General features: G+C 42.6%; 1 protein-coding gene and 1 long non-coding RNA gene across 7 annotated transcripts in view; one reads left to right on the forward strand and one right to left on the reverse strand.

The window, feature by feature from the left end:
• The window catches only part of LOC307215965, a 36,842-nt gene that overhangs the window by 10,468 nt on the left and 1,108 nt on the right, over nt 1-25,266 (reverse strand). The window contains exons 2-4 of one of the 5 annotated variants that reach the window (XR_013838809.1): nt 8,465-8,597; nt 7,360-7,475; nt 5,224-5,353 (exon numbers count right to left, since the gene is read on the reverse strand). This is a non-coding gene — a long non-coding RNA (uncharacterized lncRNA). Of the gene's footprint in view, nt 1-5,220; nt 5,372-7,359; nt 7,476-8,350; nt 8,598-25,266 lie in introns of those variants that run through there. The other 4 variants (XR_013838808.1, XR_013838810.1, XR_013838807.1 and 1 more) reach the window with 4 other exon arrangements.
• The window catches only part of RET (ret proto-oncogene), a 90,590-nt gene continuing 65,334 nt past the window's right edge, over nt 11-25,266 (forward strand). Inside the window, exon 1 of one of the 2 annotated variants that reach the window (XM_079975583.1) lies at nt 11-147. In XM_079975583.1, the coding sequence (XP_079831709.1) occupies nt 78-147 (70 nt within the window). In that variant the 5' untranslated portion in view covers nt 11-77. Of the gene's footprint in view, nt 148-17,179; nt 17,202-25,266 lie in introns of those variants that run through there. The other variant, XM_079975584.1, reaches the window with a different exon arrangement.

A 25,266-nucleotide genomic window follows, 5' to 3' on the forward strand; every position in this document is an offset into this window, starting at 1 on the left:
GCTTTCTCGCGCACGTTTGAACTCCAGAGAGCCTTGCCAAGACTTCTTCCTTGCCGTCGAAGAAGTTAGGAGAGGCGATGGGATTATTGCGAGGGGAAAAGATGCCTTTAGCCCGTTGGGCGTTAAGTGTCGTCGTCCTATGCGAGGGTAAGTAGATCCGATGGGGAAACCCTCTTGGCACTGGTTTAGGGCACGATTCAGCCAAAGTTAACGCATTACAGTAATTGAATATACTCTCAGTGAGATGCGTTTCCTTGTAAACGTGCAGCTGGCTCCTCGTCCCGTGGATTTCTGTGCAGAGCGTTGAGCACCTGTTCGGCTTTACTCTGCAGAGATCCGTGGGGGGTGTTGCAGCCCCGTTTTACGCATGTTTACTCGTGTCTCAGGAAGCCAATCTAAGAAGCTCACTTGCTCGGGAGTAAGCCCCATTGAACTAAGTGCTGCTTCCGAAGAAACATAGGATTGAGTTGTGTGTCCCAGGGAGTTCAGTGGGGCTTACTCCTGACTGAGTAGGCATAGGACTGGAGACTTCGTGTGTGTTTATTTGGAAATAAGGTTCTCTGTATTGGGGAAGGGGGCTTATGTCTTAGGAAATGTGTTTCGGATTGCAGTCTTAAAATGCTTAACTTTTACTCGGATCACCCTTCCTGGTGATGACAGACTGTGCTCGGAAACGACCCCACCCCTTAATATGCCTGTGATGTTTAGCTCTTGATTTACGTACTCTTTTATTTCTTTTTCTTTTTACAGTCTCATCATTCTTGTGTATAAACCCTGATTTCAAACAAATCAAGATGCAAAAATGGGGAATGACTTTTTAAAAGTTTGTGAAAGATCTTTTTAAAAAAATCTTTCTCTCTCCCCGCCATCATCAAATTAAATTGGCTTCAGGTTGATAAATGGAAGAGCCTACAAGATGAAAAGTTATTGGCTCGCCACACAGATGATGCTTCCCGCAGCTGTTTAGTTTCTAAGGCAAACAGAAAAAGCCATTATCTTCCTCCCTTCCATCTGGCCGTGTTTGCCAAAGCGTTTCTGATGTTTACGTGAATAAATCAAAGTTTGTGTGTTGTAAAGAAACTTGTTCGCACTCTCCCGGGGTGAGGGTCCCCTTTAAATCATTCAAAATAACAAAAGCCAAAACAAAGGAATACCTTTTTTCAGGTAAATATCAGTGGCTGATCTAGAGGAGGATCGTTTGCTGAATGCTGGGTTGTGATTAACAATTTTAAACCAGTTCACAGTGGTTTTAAATAGCCATCAGTTAAAAACAGTGGAAAAAGGAGGTTTTGGTTTGAGTCTTGGAAGCACTGATTGACTTACACAAGCCTTTTCTTCTTCGGCCTTACACATTTCTTAAGAATACCTGGGGCCCCTTACCCTATTTCAGATCTTCCTTAAGTCCATCATTCAATCTAAACTTCTGTGCCTCTTCAGTTGGTGTTTGTAGCTTGAAACCATAACATCAAGGTCAAAATCAATAGACTGCAAACATTTTAAAGCCCCTTTTTCTCTTTATACTCAAAAGTGTACTGAATGTTTTCAGAAATGTGTTTAATAGAGATTTTTGCTTAGGCTATGCCTCTTTGTATTATTGTCTAAATAATGCCAGCGGCGGCAAAATAGACAGGCCCATAGGAGCTTACAATCTAAATATTGATGGTATGGGTGGAAATGGAAGGAGGGGAGAGGGAAGGACAGTATATTATCATTCTCCCAAAATCCTTTCCCCCCCCCCAGCAGTACAGTGTTGTATTTTTTGAATACACATGTTCATGTTTTGGAAACTGATGTTTCACTGTAAAATGCAGCATCATATTTATCACAAATTAATTTGGAAGCTGCTTTTAGGTCTCCTACTTTAAACTGAATATGGTTTAGTGCAAATGCTAATCCAGAAACTGAATATGTTTCTCCCTTTAACATTAATTTGCCGTCGCCTTTACTTCTTTAATGTTTGTAACCTTTATGCTTTATGTTCTTAACATCTGCATACTGGACGAGGAATAAACACATTTTCAAAAATAGCCCATCTGCTTTAAATATCAAAGCTTCTTAGATGACAATACTGTGGAATTGACCTGAGATTAAGTCCCATTGAATTCAATGGAACTTGCTTCTTGGCAAATGTGCGCAGAATTGGGTTATTGGCTGCAGAATTGGGTTATTGGTTTAACAAATGGAAAACCACTAGAAGGGTTGTTTCAGAAGTGATGCTATGAATGCTTGTGAGTCTGGATTGTGCCACTTGTGAATTGGGGTGTGTGTGTATATGTCAGAACTTTTTTCTCATTCAGAGCTTGTGTGTATGAGAAGCAGAAATTTAGCAGCTATAGATGTGCCCATTGCTGTATTTGTGTGCTGGGTAATGCTGCCCCCATGTAACTTAACACCTGTCTAGCAGCATGTGCCATGCTGAATGAAGATCTAGATAGAAAGGAAAAGAACGCAGATTTTCCCGTGTGGGGGCTGGAATTGCAGGTGTAGGAGATCTGGCGAAAAATACCAATGGTCAATGGCGAAAACTGCAATAAGAGAACAATGCAAGGGAAAGTTCTCCTGCTTAACCAGTATCTAAATGTGCAGGAGCTTGCAGCTCCCGTTCATTTCAGTAGCTTAATTAACTACAAACCCCAACATATGGGAGGCGGCATTGCATAGGAGAACTCCCCACTACACTGGTTTGTATAGGACCAGAGGTTGTTCTAGAGAACTGCAAGATGCAGCACATTTATATTTGAATGCTTGCCAGTTCTGAACTTCTTTTTAGTGAGCATTTGCAAATGCTGCTCAGTTTCCTCCTTCCTTATTCACCGAAGCTGATTGATCCTTAAATACCAAATACAGGTTGTGGGTCCAATAGGAGGCATAGCTGAGTCTTTATCTAACCGTCTTTTCTCCTCCTTATCTTAGTTGAGCTTCATGTGAACTGAAGTCTGCTAATCATTTTATTTATCTCATTGACTAAATATTTATTCTATTCAAAAGCATCATGAATGAGTGTTAAGAGTCAATGTCAGGAGATAACATTCTAAAGTGGGGCTGAAGTCCAATTCCTGCTCTTGTCTCACATGCGAGACTCTTGCCTCCTTCCTCATGAGGCTTGAAAACAAACTTGCCACTGGAAGTGCCCCCTTCCTCAGCAAAGTAACAAAGTTAGCTTCCTTGGGTGCACATTTTCCGCTTGTGGACCTCAGTAGATGACTAATGCCATTTTAAATTTTTGAGCCAACATAGCTGCAGATGCTTATTAGGACAATGTTAATTAGGAATGCAGGGTGTCTAGCACAAAAGGTGCCTATTGTGTGGGAGAAATGAGGTGTGACGCCAGCTCCTATTTATGTTACTGAAATATCCACATAGGTAACAGGAAAGTACTGTAGACTTCTGGATTAATTTTGAAAGCTCCCAGATTTATTGATCTTTGACCAATTAGGCAGGGCCATTTCCCCTTCTACCCAGTAGCCAAGCTGCATTTGCCTCTGTGCATGCCCCCAATCCCTGTCTCTGAGTGTGCCTGGGTGATGTTGGTGTTTTCAAAACACCGACTTGTCATATTTGGGTGAACTTAGATGTACCTCTAAAAAGTAAAAAGTGCTTCCGTCTTAGAACATTACATGTGTACTGTACTTTAGGGAGGTGATTCCCAAACTCTCCCCCCCCCCCCATGGACCACTTGAGAATTGCTGAGGGTCTTGATATACCCCTTAATGGTGGTTGGTTTGTATTTTGCCTTCTGTAGCAATTGTGATGTAATGTGCTGTGCTAGGGTGTGTTTTTTTGTTTCTTTTATTTATTATATTGTATTTTATTGTGTTACAGTTTGGATTCAGCAAATAATAAAATACACGAATGAAAACTAATAGAAGCAGTAAAAATACAATTAAAATCAATGTGAATATTTAATGCACTGCGCCAACTGTTCCCAGCCACTGCTCCTGCTGTTCTTCACAGGCAGACAACAATGGACCACCTGAATGAAGCATGCAGATCACTGGTGGACCGCAAACCACAATTTGGAAACGCCTGCTTTATGGAGCATTTCCCCCATATATACCTCTCCAATCAGTTGCTGAGAGAGCCAGCCCTCCTGTTACATAGAGTGAGGTGGCTGCCTTTAGACAGCTGATTTTGGGAATTGCAAACGGGCAACAAATGTATTGTATTTTTTAATCCCAGGGAGAGCTGCTTGTAATGCTTTGTGTCTTGGGTGCTAAAATAACCAGGCCGGCCTTGATACTTAATGCACCCCGATTTGATGGTGCACGAGGCAGGGGGTTTCATTTGCTGTTCTGCCTCAGACACCAGCATGTCTTGGGCTGGCCACCCCCCCCCTTCACATACTCTCTTCGACTGACGTTGGAACAATGAGGGCACAGGGCAATGGTTTCAGAGTTTGGGATGCCCTCCTTATGGAACTCATAAGTACAACAGATTTTTTGTGTGTGCCCTTTTTGTTGGGAAGTTAAAGCATTTTTTATTTGAGAAGTACTTCAGAGATGACGGATTCTAAATGGGAATTTTGCTGCTGCAGGCTCTGGGCCACACAGGTTTTAAAACGTTTCGCTTTGATGGATGTTTTCATCATATGCAGAGAAGCATGTAACAAAGAGCAGTTCTGTTGTGTGTGGCTGAGCAGCCAACACACCCAAAGTCCTGCTGACTAGCCGTGCCCTGAGCAGGAGGTGGTGGTGCGGCTGCTGTTCCCATTTCTGTTTCTTTCACAAAGGGCGATAAGTAGGCCAGTCCCAGGGCTGGCATAGCTTTGATGCCCATTTGGGAGCATGTGGTGGCAGCTTAGAATCCTTGGCATTATTCATGGAACTTGCCCTGACACCCACAAGGAATGTCCTGTTTTGGCCCACACTGTTGGCAGAGGACATAGGTGGTACCCTGACAGTGGGCATTCCTCTCCACCAGTGGCAATGGCGCTTATGCCACTTGGTGACTAAGCCAGCCAAATGTCAACTGCAGGATTCCACACGCCATGCTTTATAAATAAAATTAATAGTTGACGTGGAAAAATGATGGGGAACATGTATGCCTGATCTTTTTATGTTGGGGATGTTTTTATTTATTTAATTTATGAACCATCGGGTATTAGACATGAGCTCATTATTATTTTTATAGAACAATGAAATCTTAGGCTGCTACCAGTAAGACAAAAGGCCTTTATCTCTAATCCATACTGAAGGTTAGAGAAAAGAAATATGGCTTGTGCTCGGATTGTAATGCATCTTTGGTTTATTCAAAGTGGCTAGCATTTCAGGACAGCTTTTCACTGGCTTGGACTGCACCACTATAGACTGCTCTCTGGGCTCCCGTGATTCACTGTTGCTCCTTCCAGAGATTCCTGCCCAGAGAAGGCAAGCTGTAGTGATACAGCAGTACCTTGGGTTACAGACGCTTCAGGTTACAGACGCTTCAGGTTACAGACTCCGCTAACCCAGAAATAGTACCTCGGGTTAAGAACTTTGCTTCAGGATGAGAGGCAGCGGGAGGCCCCATTAACTAAAGTGGTACCTCAGGTTAAGAACAGTTTCAAGTTAAGAACGGACCTCCAGAACGAATTAAGTTCTGAACCCCAGGTACCACTGTACTGCTTGCTTGCCTTAACAGAATGGAGGGGTGTGTGTTGATACTTCTGACTTTTGTGTTGCCTGAATGTAGCCTATTTTGCAATGGCGGGAGTCACACTTGCTGTCTACTTTTGCCCTTGGCCCTACCTATCTCTGGGATGTGGCCTCTGCACCAGGAAGGTTCCCCATGAGGTTCCCCACCGCTATAGAATAATTACTATAGGCAGATATTGTTCTACTGGGAATAAGGCTTTTCACCTGCAGAGGTGGGGAATCTTTTTCAGCCTGAGGGCCCCAGTTACCTTATGGGCAACCTTATGGGGAGCCAGATCCTATTGGTGGGCAGGACCAGAGGTGAAAAAAATGAGGTGTGGGGACACAAATATGACACTTACATTTGTATTTTGTACATTCCAGCACCACAAAAACTAGAGGTTCCTACACACATCATCATCCTCCATTCAGACAACCAGGCACAGTTCAAGGCATTTGAGGAGGGTGTCGAATAGTACCGGGAAGGGCTGTGGCCTCAGAAGGAGGCATGGCCTGGAAAGAGTCCCAAGGGCCACATAGGGAGTTAATGAGGGCCACATTGGGCCAAATTTAGCCCTAGGCTGGGGGTTCCCCACCCCTAATTTAAATTAACCAGTTGGTGGACCAGGAATCATTGGTGTTAAAGTCAACAGCCCACCATTGGGTCAAAACCAAGCTGGAAGGGAAAGCTACCGAAACTGCTTATTAATTGCCTTGTGCTAAATCCTGAGTGAATAATGCCCAATCTTAAATTCAGTTCTCTGAATTTTACTGCAATTTGTTACTTTTTTTTAAAGATTCCCATCATATATTTTTTTTAGCATTTTAGTGACTTTCTTTTAACACACATTTTATATGTAGTTTTGACTAACACACAGTTTTGCAAGCAGTTTTCACTAATACACATCTGTATTAACCAATATATTTATTTTGTGCACCCTTCCCCTCTTTTAGGCATTTTCCTAAATATTATTTGGTTGGTGAACAGCGCAGCATATATGTGAATTTTGAAGAAAAGCTGTGTTTCAGCTTGCGTATTCTTTCAGGCTGCAGCAACTATAGATAGGGCTCAGGTTCAGACTAAGCTTTCCCTTCATAGCTTTAGGTACAAACAAGGCCTATAGCCACTGAGTATTCTGGAGACATGTTCGATTTAGTAATAAACTTTTTCTGCAGTAGAGATTCATAATAACAGCTATTGATCGTATAAAACACACATTGTATATCTCTTCCTTTGTTAAAGTTGGAAGACAGAAATAGCCATTTTGTGGAATGCTTTTAATTCTTTCTTTCTTTTTAATTATTTGCTTTTGTGATGAAAACTAAACTATGTATAACTTCATAAACATACCAGTGACATATAGTTAAATCTCTGCTGTACTGTAAAATACTGTTTTTTTACTTGCAACTGGAATTCTCCTTACACAGTCATTCCACAAGGCCATGTGTTGCCAGTGCTCACCAGCTATGCTTTCTGCTACAGAATGCTTTTAATTCATTATACTAATATGGATTAATTTAGTAAGTATATCTTCTGTTCAATATTGGACTGTATTACTGATGTGGTGATACTGTTCCCCCACTCCACCCCATGGCTAAATATCCTAGGAAATTCTGGTTAGTTATGGGTTGCATGCAAAGTTTCTCTTAATTTTAACAGGAAAAGAATTCCTCTGGATGAAGGGAATATTTTTTGTAGTGCAACCTACTATTTATATCTGTTTAGATCTTGATGATCTTGGCTTACATGATCTGATCTGGTCCACATCTATATTCAGCAGTTTGGCATCAAGTGGTTTATTTGCAGACCATTTTGAAAAGTGCCAGGCTGTTTTTACACATGATACTAAAAAGAAGCATCCCCTGTGAATATTAATGGAGGAGAAAGCCGTTTGTCAGTCAGGGTGACAACCTAGACAACACATGTTTTCAAACCGCATTACAGAGTGCTGAATGCACGAGTGCCGTGTGTCCTTAGCTTCTTTTAGCTGAACAAATCCCTTTTTAAATGGTCTCTCTCAATGTCATCTCCCTCCCCCCCATGCTGAAGAAAGAAAGAGCCTAACATATATTATAATCTCCACTTCTGGGAAATGGTAATGAGAGCAGACAGTAAAGTCAGTTCACTGGTAAAGTCAAGGGCCAGGTTAAAAGTGGATACAGGGTGGGTGGGGTGGGGGGTTGTTTGAGATGTCAGTCTGGTTTGGTAAGAGGAGGCTCATGGAAATGTGTGATTTCCTTTGGAGTTTAAGGTGGAGAACCCTCCAGTGCCTATCAGCCCTCACCAGCGTGACCAGTAGTTGGGGATGATTGGAATTTTAGTCCTGTGATATCTGGAAGGCCACAGGTTCCCCGGTCTAGGTGTAAGTCAATTATTACTGCACTTTTCCTGCAAGCTGAGGATCAAACTAGCTGCAGTGATGGCATGACTTGATAGGGCTTGTAGTGAATTCTTAAAAACGGGGGCAGGACAGAGGACAGTTAAAAATGCAGCATGAATGGTAGTGAGAGTTGAACTCTTTGCTTGCCTGTGTTCTCTCTTCCCCAAATAGCCACATTTTTCCCCTGGCAAAGGCTTCTTCTGTTCTTGGAGCTCCAGTTGGCAAAATGATGGCTGGGCAAAAGCCTTCACGGTGGTAGAGACAAGCCTCTCATCCCTTCCCCACCGTGTGCACTAAATCATCCCTTGTTTTTTATGGTTTTAGTTGGAGGCCTGATTCTAACATGCAGGTCTGGCATTGTCAGGTTTCTTTTGGCTGTGTGGTGCACTTTCATTCCTCAGTTAAAATTGGAGGCAAGCTTCATGATCTTTACTCCTTTAAACGGCTTAAATGTGTTGGAGTAAGAATTACCTGCCTTCAGATGAGTCCAACCCCAGTGTTTCTGCATGAGTCACTGTTCTTAAAAGGCCAGAACTTGGTCTCGTGCAGAGTTGCAGCAGGCAGCCTCTTCTATGGGTAGCTGGGTGCCTTGAAGTCACATCATCTGTAAGGGATTAAAATCACTGTTTCAGTACACTTGCATTTCCCTTGTGGCAAGCTGTTTCGGAATTTTCTCTTGGGTTATGACCTGCACTTTAAAGGCAGAGAAAATAGAGTTTGGACACACAGTTGACTTCCTTTAAATGGCATAGATAATGATGGGGATGTTTGTTTCACGCACTTGTTTCTTGCTTCTCCAAGACTGGAGGCAACTTCTAACAAAGTTAAACAGTAAACCAATACCAGTCATAATATCACATAATCTAAGATCACAGTCTCATAAACAATGTTCCGTTAAAGAAAAACGATACTCTTTCCCAGCAACAACAATATGGCAGTAAAGATCTAGAAGCTTGTTCAAGAGCCATAGGCACTTTGGAAGAGGCCGGCTTTGCATCCTTCTTCAAAGCTTAAAATCACAGCAGAGTTCTGAACCATACAAGGTTGGTTGTTCCGTATCCTCAGAGCAATTTGCAGTGAAAACCCTGCTCCTCACCGCAGATGCAGTATCTTTAGCCAACATGGACACAGGGCCCTTCTCCCAAGACATAAACAACTTCTATGGGGAAAGGCATATGTGGATCCCTGGTTGTGACAGGGAAGAACCAACCCAGTGTAGGGCACAGAGTGCAGAAACCTGGGCAGACCTAAAGAATATAAAAATATCAGATGTTGGTTTCATGCTTAGGTTGTCATGCCTCGGGTGGCCCCACCACCTCATTTTTAAAAGGCCCTCTTCCCAGTTTAATGGGGGTGGTCTCATGATCTGATTGGGCTCAATTGTTTTAAACAATTTTTCAAGTTTTGTTGTTGTGGTGGGAGAAAATAATGCTCTTGGGCTCCTCCTCAGAATTCCAGCCCCCAATCCTTTATCACTTACCTATTTTGCTGTATCTCTTGATGAGTTTTGTTATGACCAAAGATCCCTTGGATGGCAAGAAATATGAAGATTGAAAAGCCAACACTTTTATGTGAAATACTGAATTCTGTGGGACATGATCGATAGGGCAGACCACTTTATTAAATTAGGTTTGTCACATGGACTGATGGTTCGCATTAATCTTGTATCGACATACTAGGTTATGGTAGGATAAGTGGAAACTAGTATTTATATACCAAACCCTTAGAAGACCTAGTGGACACTGACCTAGTCTGTGGTTACTATTGTTGGGTACAGTTTCTGCTGCAAGAAGGGCTGTAGGTTTTAACTGGGAATATGATTTACTTTGTATGAGCCAAAAAACATCCTGAAATGTCACATTGTAGAAAGCAAAACTCTTCCAAGTCCACAACAGAATAAATTATGTAGATGACCAATATTATGTAAATTTTTCACTCAAGCACATTTATTTCTCAGCAAGTTGCTATTTGTTTTCATCCATAAACAAATACCACCTTCAAACTTCAATCAGTATCTAGTGATCTAGAATGTAGGAGTAAGGAGATCTGAACTCCAAAGGTTAATGCAGATAATCTGTCTCTTTGATGTTTGTATAAACTTAAATAAATAAGGTATGGAGAAATACTGAATTGAGGCTAAACAGCCTGCATGATACCCAGCCTGTGTGTATATAATATTAAATACAGTGGTACCTCGGGTTAAGTACTTGATTCATTCCGGAGGTCCGTTCTTAACCTGAAACTGTTCTTAACCTGAAGCACCACTTTAGCTGATGGGGCCTCCCACTGCTGCCACAACGCTGGAGCACGATTTCTGTTCTCATCCTGAAGCAAAGTTCTTAACCCGAGGTACTATTTCTGGGTTAGCGGAGTCTGTAACCTGAAGCGTATGTAACCCGAGGTACCACTGTACCGTATGCACTCCTAGAAGACTGGGCTCAGTTTGTGAATCCAAGAGTCTCAAATTCCAGACCATAGTCTTAAAGTACTGTTTAAAGATAACATGTCAAAATCAATGGGGTGATCTAAATAGTCATATACTGTACAGAGCTTGGGCATTAGTGTCAGGAAGAAGCAAACTATTTTGGCTGACTTGCCAATTTGAAGCTTGTCTACACATTAGTTACCTTATACTTGTTTGCACATTAGTTCCTTAACTTCATCCATTCGAGTACCTTAGCACCCTACAGGAACATCGCTATTCTGGACTGTTGTTTGTTTGTTCCAGCAGTGAGCATAGGCAGCTAAAGAGAATATGTTGCAACAGGGCTCAACCAGCTAAGAGTCCCCATAAGTGCAGCCAGATACTAAGAACACTGCAGCTTCTCTGCTCCTGGGTTGGTCTCCAGCTCTGCCAGGACTAGGCTCTCCAGCTGGAGAGCCTTCTTCTAGCCTTGTGCTTTTGGCAAGTTGAGATTCCCTGTCACTGCTGCCAGCCACTCACCCTAGCAGCCACCACAGCTTTTCTTTGCCAGAGAAAACAAGGCATTCACTGTACGAGCTGCTTTTCCTTTTCCCCCCTCTCTCTCTCTGGCTTCATCTGTGATTTTCCCTACCGTTATCTCTTCCAGCTACAGGCAAGAGCAGTCACTGCCAAAGCAAAATCTTAAAACAGCCCATGCAGTGATTTCCTTGATGCTTCCAGCTAGGAAAACCTGGGGCTGCTTGGAGGAGGAGGAGATGCTGCTGAGAGTGCAGGTTGAGTCTTGGGGTGGAAGTGTGGAATGTGGCTCCAGATGCCTGTACTGGCTGTTTGAATGCAAGGCTGGTAGAGTTTCCTGGATATGGTTCTGCATTAAGAGGTTAATAAGGGTACCTGCTCTGTCCGTCTGGTATTCTATTTCTTTGAATAAAACCTGCACAAGTGCCTTTTGAAAAGCTGATTCATGTTATTGATTGGTTCAAAAATGGTATTTCCCTGTTAATGATCCACTGATGGGAATTTACTTTTAGAGATTCATAATGTATGTTCATGAGGAATGGCAATGATGCCCCAAGCTTCATTAATTTGAAACTGTTATTAATTCAGGCAGTTAGTAGTTGTGATTACAACCGTATGATCTCCTAATGATATTATGGCATCTGTTGTGTGTACAAACATTACAGGATGCAGCTTAACAACAAAAAGCCCTTCCAAACAATGTGCTGGAGGTATTAATCACTTTTGATGCTGAAAGTTGCATCCATTTGCACTTTGGGTGCTCAAGCAGAAGCCATGGTAGAATCTAGAAAGGCCACTAGCTATTCCATTCCGTGATCAGAGAATGGGCTGGATTCAGTCTAAGGGAAGATTTCTTATTGTCTTTCTGTCTCACTCTCTCTCCCTCTGCACCCCCCCTCCCCATACAGACATGTATTTTCCCTTTATATTTTCTCCCACTCCAGAGCTGGTCTGCTCCCTTCCCCCCTTCCAGGCAGATGTGGGGGGAATGGGAGGTTTCACTCTGTAGATGTTACTGCCATTGAAGTGCCAGCAGTGAAGTGGGCAAGGGCAGCAGGGTTTTCTACCCCTGTAGAGGAGAGCCTTGAGAGGTTGGATCCCTCTGCAGGCAGAGAGGAGATCTGCTATGTCCTTAGGTCTCAAGGCATCCTTCCATGAACTCTTGCTTTGTGTCCTTAGTCTTGATCCAGCTCATTATTATCTCCTAGAAGTCTTAAAACTGTTACGGCATTTTTAATTTTTATTTTAAAAAAGCTTGTCATTCCAGGATGGAGGAGGAGGACAGGAGGAGGGGATGGGGGAAGAGAATGCATTTTATGCCTTCTGTTTGTCTTAAGAGGCATGGCAAGGTTTGAGGGTTGGTGTAGGAGGAGGTTAGGGAAATATCAGGAAATTGGTCTCCCCCTCTTGCCTCAGTCGTGCTTTCAGAACCCTGCAGAACTTTGGAGGAAGGGTTTAGTAGGAGTGCACGTTGGTATCCGCCCAGACTCTCTAAATCAGTGGTTCTCAGACTTTTTTTCTCTGGGCCACACTTTCATAATAAAAATCTCATGCCACTGAAGGTGTTTTTTTTTATTGATAAGAAATATATTGGAAAACAAAAAGAAGCAACTCCTAGCAGTGCTTGATTTATAACACTGCACGCAATTACTTTATAATATGATCACGGGACATCCAGAAAGTATAAAATAGTGAAGCTACAGGACTCATTCCCAAAGTATAATTTTTAAAAAGCCCCTTGCATGTTTACCTTAACTATGTATGGAAACTCAATGGGAGGTGTGAGCTTGCTTTTGCTGGGTAATTTCATTTATATTAAGTTGGATCCGAGACAGACAAACTCATCTCATCAATGATGGAGTACTGTGTCCAGTTCTGGGCACCACAGTTCAAGAAGGACACTGACAAACTGGAACGTGTCCAGAGGAGGGCAACCAAAATGGTCAAAGGCCTGGAAACGATGCCTTATGAGGAACGGCTAAGGGAGCTGGGCATGTTTAGCCTGGAGAAGAGGAGGTTAAGGGGTGATATGATAGCCATGTTCAAATATATAAAAGGATGTCACATAGAGGAGGGAGAAAGGTTGTTTTCTGCTGCTCCAGAGAAGCGGACATGGAGCAATGGTTCCAAACTACAAGAAAAAAGATTCCACCTAAACATTAGGAAGAACTTCCTGACTGTAAGAGCTGTTCGACAGTGGAATTTGCTGCCAAGGAGTGTGGTGGAGTCTCCTTCTTTGGAGGTCTTTAAGCAGAGGCTTGACAACCATATGTCAGGAGTGCTCTGATGATGTTTCCTGCTTGGCAGGGGGTTGGACTCGATGGCCCTTGTGGTCTCTTCCAACTCTATGATTCTATGATTCTGTGAATTTCTCCCTAGCCTAGCCTAGCCTAGCCTAATACTACACTATACCAAAACTGCGCTGATATTTTCAAATGTTTATTTGATTGCCCTTGAATCTTTCCGCCACACTTGCCATCTTCTCCTGCCACACCCTTTGAGTACCACTGTTCTAAATACTCCTGATCTGTGTCTTTCTCACCTTGTTCCTACAAAATATGTTTCTGGATGTTTGCTTTATATTGCTCAAAGAATTTTCTCAACTGGACTTTTAAATTAAGTTTCAGAAGAGTCTGTATTTCAGAGACACCATTTTTTTTTAAAAAAAGGTCTGAAATGGCATGAATGAGCCAGTAGAATTAGAAAAAGCTTTCAGAATAAATGACGCCTTACCACTAGCAGAAATGTTTTTTTATTTAAAAAAAACTTTGTTCAGTTAATCATGATACAAATACACTTATTCAGCCAAATTACCTTTCAGAATCTGTCTAACTAAATCAGTGGTTTCTCTGATTCTGCAAAGGAAGATGGGTACATTATCCCTAATGGTTAGCTAATGGCATATGCATTTAGAAAACTAATTAAACATTATATTTAGCAGATATTAAAAAGTTGCTTCTGTTACTCTAATGGGTTGTTTTTATTTTTTATTTTCTTTTAAAAAACAACTTTAAGGAGAAACTTACAAAGGAGATAATAGGAAAGTAGGTGGTTTGGTTTCCAGTCCATCAAAACAGATTTCATAGAATCATAGAATTGTAGAGTTGGAAGGGACTCTGAGCTCGAACTCCCTGCTGTGCAGGAATCTCAACTAAACCATCCATGACTGTTGTCTTATCCAACCTCTGCTTAAAAACTTCAAATGAAGGACAGTCCACCACTTTCAAGGTGGTCCATTCCACTGTCACACAGATCTTACCATCAGAATGTTCTTCCTGATGTTTAGTCGGAATCTCCTTTCTTGTAACTTGAAGCCATTGGTTCTGGTCCTACCCACTGGAACAGGAAAAGACAAGTTTGCTCCATCTTCCATGTGATATTTGAAGATGGATATCGTCTCTCTTCTCTGTTGCCTCTTATCCAGGCTAAATGTACCCAGCTCCCTCAACCATTCCTCGTAAGGCTTGGTTTCCAGACTCTTGATCATCTTGGTCACCCTCTTTGTACACATTCCAGCTTGAAGATTCTTCTTCAAATTTGGTGTCCAGAACTGGACACAGTATTCCCAGTGTGGTCTGACTAAGGCAGAATGGAGCAATTCTATGATTTTCCTTGACCTGGAGACTATACCTCTGTTGTTGCAGCCTAGAATAGCATGATCTTTGTTTGCTGCTGCATTACATTGTTGACTCATGCTAAGCTTGTAGTCTAGTAAGACCCCTAGATCCTTTTCACAGGTACTCCTGGCAGATGGTTCTTCCTGCCTAAGTGTAGAACCATACATTTGTCCCTAATGAAATTTCATTTTCTTGGTTTTGGCCCAGTTCTTCAATCTGGGAAGTTGATACAACTGGCTGTTCCTATCGGGCATCTCCGAGGACACTGGGCATGGGAAGTGTGCACCTTTTATTTCCACAGTGTTGCAGCTAGAGCTAGATTGTGTGCAGGTCTTTGGGAGAGTTTGGGGACTGTTTCTGGCAATCTACATGTTTTGTGATCTGTGTCTTTTGCATTCTGTACCTAAGCCAAATTTTGACCAGGCCAGGCAATGGGAAATAGCTGTGGGTCAGTGGTAGAGCACATACTAGCCATGCAGAGGATTCCAGGTTCAGCCCCTGGTATCTCCAGGTAGGCTTGGTAACATCTTAAGTTTTAAACCCTGAATGGCTATTAAATGGACCATTTGGAATAAGGCAGTTTCTTTGGTTCTGTGCTTTTGTTGTTGCTGCTGCTGCCAATCTTTATTGCACAAAGCTGCCCCATAACTTTCTACCAGTGAAACTGCAATGTGATGGCTGTTATCAAATGTGCATATCTATCTATCTATCTATCTATCTATCTATCTATCTATCTATCTATCTAATTTCCAAGCCAACTCAGTGGATTTAAAAATAATAATTACTCCCATCATTTGGAACTTTGCCTTTTGTGCCTTCAGTGTAGCTCCCTAAAGCACATTTTTTTCCAGCAAGCTTTAACTTTCTTAAGCAGGCCCTGCCCTGGGGGAGCGAGGAGTCTATTTCACAGTCTAATACATTTCGCCATTAAAGAGCTTCCTCTTTTAATTCCAGGATATTCCAGAAGGAAGCACTTAATTTGAACTGCATTGCAATGAGTAGAAAGCTAGCCTTCTGGCATCCAATGCTTCCTAATTATTTGCCCTGGGGAGAAGAGCGGATGGCAGCGGAAGTGGAAGCAGAGGCTCTGGAGAGAAAGGAAAGATGGGAATGCTCCAAATTAAATAAACCATACTGAGAAAGAATTGGAGGTACCACATTCTTCCTTTCCGGAGACTCCCTAAAACCTTCATTTATTTTGACTTGCAGCTGAAAGGTTTCACTGTCACCTCTTCATTGTTCTGCAGTAGAACAACAAAAAGCTGTAACCATGTGGAACAAATATTGAGAAGCAAACTGTTTAAGCACATGGTACACTTCGTTGCATGCTTGGGTTTCCAATATTTCAGGTTTTTCTAAAGTGAGACACTTGATTCCTTCCTAACAAAGCCTGAGAAACCAGGAGAAGAGGGGATTGATTTTTTTTTTTAATGATGGGAAAGACTGGGAGGGAAACCCAGCCCTGCCTTGCCTTACCTTCCTGCAATGCCTAAAACCTGAATAAAAGCATATCAACTAAAAGTTGGCAGTGATGGTAGGACAGGACTTGAATAGTTCCTGGAATGCCTTCTGCTCAGGGGATTATACATGAGGTTCAGCATATAGGCCCAAAGACATCTAGGCAGGAGGCTTCAGGGATGCACCTAAAATGCTCCTATTTGAAGCACTCTCATACCACTTGAACAGTCATGGTCTCTGCCATAAAATCACATGAACTGTAGTTTATTAAGGGTGCAGAGAACTGTTAGGAGAGCCTGCACACAGTTACCAGCACCCTTAACAAACTAGGTTTCCCAGGGTTCTTTGGGGGAAGCTGTAACTGTTCAAGTGGCGTAAGAGTGCTTTAAATGTATGGCGTTGAAGTGGCTTTAAATGTATGATGTTGAAGTGACCCGGTAAGAATATGGGAAGCTGCCTTACACTGAGATAGTCCTTTGGTTCCTCCAGATCAGTATGATCTTTGTTGACTGGTGGTGGCTTTCCAGAATTCGGGACCAATCTAGGACCATTGAGCTATGGGCTGCCTCAAGCCCAACCTTGGATTAGTGCAAAAACGCAGGGTCTCAAAGGGGAGCTCCCAGAAACTTTGCTCCTTTTTTGCTGCTGTGCTGAGCAAAGCCAAGGTTTGGCTTAGGAGGTTATCTTAACCTGGACCCAGACGAACTGCTTTTCATTCCAGTTCATATATTCACTCCAGTTTTCCTAGTTCCTTATAGTTCTTCTCAACATTTCCATACACTGACTATCTGATACTTCTGAATGCCCAACTTTATGAATGCCCTGTGCTGTGAGTCATCTTTATATTCCCCGTGGCATCCACATTTGGATCATATTTCAATTTTTCTGGAAATACAAATATAGTTCTATTACATTACCTGATACACCGGCAATTAATAAGCTAGTTGCCAGATATATTCGGAAAACAAGACGGGAATGGGCAGCAGGGACTAGGCGAGCAGAAAAGAGACCATAATCGTCCTTGAGTATTGCTAATCATGAGGTTTGTTTTGCATTATTACGGAATCCTAACTGTTGAGGAAACTCGCCCAGTGGCTTATTTGACAGGAAAAATGGTGATGAAGTGACTGTTCCTCAGTGTTTGCCAGATACTGGAGTCAGGGGAAGAGGGAAAGCAAGAAAGAAATGAAAGGTGAGAAAGTGGCAGTGTCTTTGGTTGAGTCTGGTGATGCTCTTTCAGATAGAAGCATTTTTGGAGGGAGTTCAGTTTGAACACTCATCACTACATGTTTAATGGTTCTGTACTTAGTCATGCAAAAGGCCTCATGGTATATTTTTCATTATCCACCTCTCCCAGATTTTTGGAAAGCTGTCATTGCATTTTGCAGTTATAAGCAGCAAAATCTGGTATCCTGAGCTGCCTTCCATCCTGTACACTTTCAAGTTTAGCAGCTTAATGGAGACCATTCCAAGTTGGCTTGTCTGCTGGGAAACATTGTGTATTGTATAACTCCCATCATCCCCGACCCATTTACTATGCTGACTAGCTCCCAACAACTAATATGTCATTCAGGGATTTTTGTTATTTTCATGGGCTTTTTCTATGTGCTTCATTTCAACCCCCCCTTCCCCGCAATAGATCAATCCTATAAATAAATAAATCAATCTGGAGGGCTACAGATTTTCCAACCTTGTTGTAGTAGATCCTGGATCACATTCCAAGATTGAACAGTAAATTCTCACGGAGAGCTAGCAAGGCTTATTAGCAAGATAATACTTCCATACAGCTGCTCATTTGCATGGGAAAGGTCATCAGTGGTGGGCAAACTCTTTTCGGGAAATTTGCCACCATCACTACCTCAGTAAGCTTCTAAGGAAACTCAGGACTCACCAGAACACAGTTGGAAAGATATTGTGATGTTGTGTGGTTTTCAGAAGGCAACCCCCCTCTGCTGCCCAAGATTCAGTAAAACTACTGATTTGCTCCAATTATGTTTTGGTATACTGGCTTTCCACAAATGGTGGTTTTAACACAACAAGAATGGACGCTTTTAGATCTCCTGCAATTTCATGCAAAGAGAACGGGGAAGCACACAAGTCCAAGGCTCTTGCTGGCTTGTTCGTGTAATAACAACCCATAGTTTGTTGTTACAGCTGAACCTGGCCCAGAAAAACCTGCCCATTTGAAAAACGTATAAATTCTGATGAACTTTGGGGAAGGTGCTTGAAAAGTGCAAAATCACATGCCTTGACAACCAACTTTTTAAACTTTGCATGGCTCAAAAGCTTTCCTCTGACTCTTGCTGTTGTTTGAGGAATAAAACTCTGTGTGCTTCTGTGTGGAGGGGGAAAGACTCGAAGCATAATACATGATCAAACCCCAATTTTGTTTAAAATCTGCTCTGTTCCCTAGAGCATTGTGTACTTGCTTTACCCGGAGTGTGTGCTTTTTTACCAACCACTCTCCCGGAGGTTTCACATTATCCTGTTACTTAGTTAAGAGGGGCAACTTGCCTTGTGTGGCGACAGTTTGGGAAGAGGCATAAATAAGACACAGTTAATTGAAAGCAGATTCCCACTGTCTACCTCTAAAACCCACCCAGTCCATTAAAGCTCTCATGAATGAATCACTTTTGCAAAGAGAACTCTTTGCTCTTTTTCTGCCTCACTAAACTCTTACCTGGGGGAGGTCAAAGCTCTTGAATTTGGTGACATTGATTACTAGGGAATAAACAACATGTTAAAGTACAGTGTAGCATTCAGAAGCCAGAAGGACACGGAGATTTAGCCCTTTGAACCTGCTTTGTTTCAATGAGTGGGTACGGTTGGTAATTGATACAGTGATAAGGAAAGGTCTTGACTGCATTACCTGGTGTCAGCTTCCGCTGCGCCCTGAATGGAGACCACAGACTGTATTTCATTTGAAGTGTGCTCATGCAAGAACAATAGATCACAGATTTAAGATGGGGCCTGGCTACTAAAGCAAGAGTGCCAGGTGGAGCAGCGCGAGAGGTAAATAGCCTTTTGTTTGCCTTTTAAGAAATAATAATCGGGGCAGCTGCTGCTGGAAAAGGATTATTTATAGCAATAGCAGGGTTAGGCAAATCAAGGGCAAAACTTTGCACTGTTGCGTCTTTTAATTTTTGAGTTACCGGTACATCTTTGGGAGGGAATATTACAAATACCACATAGACTTACCTTAAGCATCAGCAAGTCATTTTAAGAAGGGGATTTAAAAAAAGAGCAGTAGCAGCATTTTGTCTGTAAGTTAAGCTGTTCCAGATATCCATTGGTTTTGAGTTTGTGTGTGTTTGTGTTAAGATTGTGCAGTTCTGTTTCACTTGGTTCATTCTCAAGTCAGCCTGGATAGCTCAGTTGGTTCGAGTGTGGTGCTGATAATGCCAAGGTTTCAGGTTTGATCCCTGTATGTATGGGATGGCTGCATGTTCCTGCATGGCAGAGGGTTGGACTAGATGATCCTCAGGGTCCCTTCCAACTCCACAATTCTTTGTTTCTACGTTTGCAACATTAGGCCCATTCGCCACATTTTGATTAGATAGGGAAGGACCATAGCTCAGCCGTAGAGCATCTGTTTTGCATGCAGAAGATTCCAGGATCTATCCCTAGCTTTTTCTTCTTTGGCAATCACTCGTAGCCGAGTAAGATTGTCCTCCATGAACACGGTCTTAACAGTGACTCCGTAAGTGACAGTGGAGGCAAAACTTTTGCATCATAGTAAAACTTATGATGCATGAATATAGCCTCACCACACTCCTTGAAAGTTGTTCAGACTGGCTAAGTGTGAGTCCATGTACAGAAAGCCCCCAGAAGGGGCAGATCTTGCTCAGCAATGGATAAATATGTCTAGTTAACAATAATAAGCTTGAAATAATAGTACTGAAAATTCAGACATGAATGAAAGAACATAGCATGGAGAGGAACAAGCTACCATACCTCTGAAATAATTGACCATCACAACAACTAGGTTAAAGGATGTGGTACAGTAGGCTTTCTTGATCAACATCAATAAAACATCTAAAAATAACTACACAGATATAGCCTAAGTTGATTAGCAGTAATTGCCCTGAGTCAGTTTAGTCACTGATGGGTGATGTCATGTGTAATATTCTCTTAAAGTGAATTTAGCAGACGTAGCCTTTTGAAGAGCTCTTATAGTCGGCATAAATATCTTCCTGGTTCCAAGCTGGATGCCAACAGTCAATGATATGTCTAAATATGACATAATACGGTATTAGATTATATCTTTGTGCTTTTCTTGTTATATGTTGCCAAAGAAAAATGACAGCATCTGTCTTTTTAATGCAAAAAGGGAGCCATTAAAATCTTTGAGAAGCAGAACATGGTAGCAGGGAAATCATGTAAGAACAATGAAGGTGAGCTTTCAAATATTTATCTAGGATCTGCAATCCTCTTGGTCACAGCATAAGCATTTGACTTTTCTGCAAAGTCTGGAGATGATAACGGTGGAGCGGTTCTTATCCTATGCTCATGAATTGAGGCAGAACTTATGTACATGTATAGAGGAGAAGGCATAGTTGGCTTGCTCTCTAAAAAGGTCTGGGCCTGACTCAATATGTGTTTGGTTAAAATGTAGTAGTAGTAGTAATAATAATAATAATAATAGATTATAGGACTCCTCCCATATATATATATATATATATATATATATATATATATATGTAACCTATTGCAATGCTATGAGGAAGAAAAGGTACTCCTCTTCAGACTGGGCCAATAGTATTTTTCTCAGTCCTGGTCAATCCAGAAGCTTCCTACTGCTTGCCAAATGCAGGAACTAATGTTGGGCACCCACCTCCATTCTATGCCTGAAAAAGATTCTGAGGCCAACATGATAGCTCAGTTGGTTAGAGCATGCTGCTGATAACCCCAAGGTTGCAGGTTTGATCCTCCTATGGGACAGCTGCATATTCCTGCATTGCAGGGGGTAGGACAGATGATCCTCAGGATCTCGTCCAACTCTACAACTCAGCCTGGTATGCTGGCCTGCCACTTCCTTCAGTACGTCACATATACCACACTGGACTCGAGGTTGGGGAAGAACTGCTAGCAGCTGTTGTCCCTCTTATTAATAGACAGAGGCCAGGGACCCCTACCTTTCAGTCATAGTGAGCACGGGAACCATTCCCATCCTCAACACAATAGCAATGCCAGGATCATACAAGCTGGCCACATTAAGTGGTGAAAAGTATAATTTTGTGTTTACAATCTCTTAGCAGTTAAATAAGTATGTAATTTAACTCTGGCTCTAGTTTTTCAAATGTCTCTTCCAAGTCCCGATTCATTAGCTTTGCGCTTCACCTCCCTTCTCCAGTTATCAGTCTTTCCCTCTACAAGGGCACTATGAACCAAAAGTTGCACATTTGATTTGAAGTAATCCTCCTCCAGCAAAAGCAACTTTTTAAGAAATAAATTGGAGTGGGAAATGAATGAATGGATGCATGCATGCATGCATGAATGCCTGTTAGTTGGAAAGACCTTTTTTCTTTTTCTCTTCCATTCCTTATCACAGTTATCTTCCAGAAGGCAAAGAACCTCCCCCCTCCCCCCAAAAAGTCCCCTTAACTGTCAATCCAATCAATTGGGATTTGTCCCCCCCCCCCGTCAATAATTAACAAAAGCTTTAAATCAATTCAGCTTTGGTACTAGTTGTAATACTTAATGTTTAACAAGGAACTGTAATCCTCTTTCACAATTGAAGCTTTTGGCTTTGTAGAATGTAAAAGTGATGACTGGATAAGTTAAACAATGGTCAGGATCCAACCTACTCTCTCCAGCGTTTTGAGTGGAAAGTGTTTCCGGTCAAGTGGAAGGGGTTTTATTTCCTGCTGGTGAGAGTCCATTGGGCATCACAGGATGTTGCTTCAGAAGCGTTGTGTGGTGAGGGTGCCTTTGTGGGGCAGCAGAGGATGCTGTTGGAAGGGGGTGCTGAAAGGAGATCATCATTCATGGCACTTTAGACCCCACCCATAGCTTGCTTGCGGTTTCACAAGAAAACAGAGCAGGAGCCATATTTAGTTGGTGTGCTATGTCTCAATGTCAGGGTAATATGAGCCATGGCTCATTGGGGCTCAGCCCAAAGCCAGCATTCAGGGAGAAGGATCAGTCGACTCATAAGAAGAGGATATTTAAGAAAATGGGCAAAGGGCCTTCCAGTGCTGGTTGGCAACACTAAACTAAGCTGACACAGAGAGGAATGGTTGTAACAGTCATGGTGGATGCAGTGATGCAGGCAGGTCCCCTTTCTTCCTAGTGCCATTTGTCACTTCCGATTACTGAGAAATGGGGGGGGGGGGATAAGGCTGGGCCCATCACCTCCTGGCAAATAGAAGGGGAAGAAATGGAGGCACTGAGAGATTTTACTTTCTTGGGCTCCATGATCACTGCAGATGGTGGCAGCAGTCACGAAATTAAAAGACGCCTGCTTCTTGGGAGAAAGGCGATGACAAACCTAGACAGCATCTTTAAAAGCAGATACATCACCTTGCCAACAAAGGTCCGTATAGTGAAAGCTATGGTTTTCCCAGTAGTGATGTATGGAAGTGAGAGCTGGACCATAAAGAAGGCTGATTGCTGAAGAATTGATGCTTTTGAATTATGGTGCTGGAGGAGACTCTTGAGAGTCCCATGGACTGCAAGAAGATCAAACGTATCCATTCTTAAGGAAATCAGGCCTGAGTGCTCACTGGAAGGACAGATCCTGAAGCTGAGGCTCCAATACTTTGGCCACCTCATGAGAAGAGAAGACTCCCTGGAAAAGACCCTGATGTTGGGGAAGATGGAGGGCACAAGGAGAAGGGGACGACAGAGGATGAGATGGTTGGACAGTGTTCTCGAAGCTACCAGCATGAGTTTGACCAAACTGCGGGAGGCAGTGGAAGACAGGAGTGCCTGGCGTGCTCTGGTCCATGGGGTCACGAAGAGTCGGACACGACTAAATGACTAAACAACAACAAAAGGCAGTGGAGAGTTTGGTGTGGACCCAATGCCAGGAGCTTTGGATTGGCTCTGCCACTGCACATGCACCGAGCTCCTTGCTTCCTTCTGTGTCCCAAGTAAGGATGCAGGCAGGAGGGAGCTGGCTGAGGGCAGAATGAAGCAGTGCCCCATTTGTCCCCATTGACTGGAGCAGTGCCCCATTTGTCCCCATTGACTAGCTTCCCCTGGTACCTTCTCAGCACTGAGTAATCAAAACCAGCCGATAGGCATCCAGGAGGAGGAGAAAGGCTTTCAAGTCAGCAAATGTGTCTTATTGGTATGCCTGAATTCCTACACCTCTTAAATTAGAAATGAAATCCTTCAGGGTAGTCACAAATAACTGGCAATTGCCAGATAGCCATTTAAAAGGTAACCATGTGCACATGTAACCTTGTGGGGGAGTCATTTCTCCCTACCATCCTGTTACTTCTCCATTTCTCCCAGATTATTGAGCCTTGGTAACAATGGTAGTTTTACCATGTGGTTAGAGGTTACAGGCAGCCATCTATCTCGCCATGTGGATACAATTACCATATGCTAAGCTTTAAAGTGATGACTACTTGGCCTGCAAGCATTTATTTTTATAGTCCAAGGTAAAAAAAAATATTTTTTTTGAGGATGGAGGCTTTGAGCAGTTTTACTTCGGGATTTTCTCCAATAATGAAGCCTCTGTGGAGAAAAGGAAGTCCAGCAAGTTCATTCTCTATCTCTGAATATAGCTTCTCCATCTCTGGTGACGCCATAATTAGAAACTGTACATCCTTCCTACATATCTGAAGCATTTTTCTCCCCACTGTGTCAGCATTATATTTTAGCGTTGTGGTCAAGAGCTAAGGCCATAAAGGTATTTTTAAACTAAAGTTCCTTTAAGCTAGTAAGTTCAGAAATTCTTTTGTCTTGTGGCCTTCTTCTAAAAGTCAGTTTTCCTTTTAGAACACCATCCCCACTGAGATTTTTTAAAAAATGAGTGAGAGTCGCATGGGATATCCTCTATCCATTGTCGGGCTCCAACTCCCCTCTGTTGAGACTTTCTTTTTACAATCAAGTGGTCTTTTAAGTTTTATGAGCTAAATAAATGAACTAGAAGAGAAGCCATGGGAAAATACTAAAATAATATTTAGTGATGGGGGATTGGAAATTGGAAATTGAATTTCATGGTTCTAAAACCCCTGAGCCTGTTTCAATCCAAGTCCATAATGACCTGAACTTGTTCGTCCTCCCCCCTTCCCCATCTGTGAGTGTCCCTATTACCCACTTTCCCTAACTTAAACAAGCAAAATGGGTTTCAGGCAGGATTTGAGGAGCTACAGGGGTACCTCCGGTTACAGACTCCGCTAACCCAGAAATAGTACCTCAGGTTAAGAACTTTGCTTCAGAATGAGAACAGAAATCGTGCGGTGGTGGCACAGCGGCAGTGGGAGGCCCCATTAGCTAAAGTGGTATCTCAGGTTAAGAACAGTTTCAGGTTAAGAACGGACTTCCAGAACGAATTAAGTACTTAACCCGAGGTACCACTGTATAAACATCAGAACTGAGTTCTGGATGCTGCCACAACTATAAGCAACAGCATCTACTGGACAGTGGGAAACATAGAAGCAGGGCTGGGCGCTATCTGGTTTTCAACACCATGATGTATCACCAGCTAAATATAACAATATATCACCATATATTGGCAGCGGTGGAGGGTCTTGCTGGGCCGCCCTGCAGTGGCAAGGGGCCCCCCATACCTCCCCACATCAGTGGAGGGCCTTGACGAGGCTCCCTGCAGCAGTGGGGGGCCTTAAAATATAAGGAAGTAGTGGATTTAATAAAAAAATATAAAGTAAACTTCCATATAATATATTTAATGTATTTTCAACTAATTTAAGAGTAGTTTAAGTGATTTACTAGCCAAGTTGCATCTGCTTCCCCACTCAGAGGTCCCACTTAGAGGTTCAGTTTATCCATGCATAAGCCCCACTGAGTTCAACTAAACTTACTTTTACTTTCCTGGGAGTAAGTCTCGATGATTTCAGTAGGGATTGCTTGTGAGTAGACATGCATTTGCATGCACTGCTTACTGACAAATCCCCTCCCCATCATTCTCACATAGTACCCAACCTCCCATTTCAGCATAAGGCAGCCAGCTAAACATTCTCCTCTCCATTCAGTCCTCCACAGAAGCCCCCCTCCCCAAACCCCCATACCACCAATCTCTCCCTTTTTTAAATCTCTCCTCCTTTTAAGGGAGGGAAGGAGGG

The sequence above is a fragment of the Podarcis cretensis genome, assembly GCF_951804945.1.
Source record: "Podarcis cretensis genome assembly, chromosome: 5".
In the NCBI taxonomy this organism is placed as follows: Eukaryota; Metazoa; Chordata; class Lepidosauria; order Squamata; family Lacertidae; genus Podarcis; species Podarcis cretensis.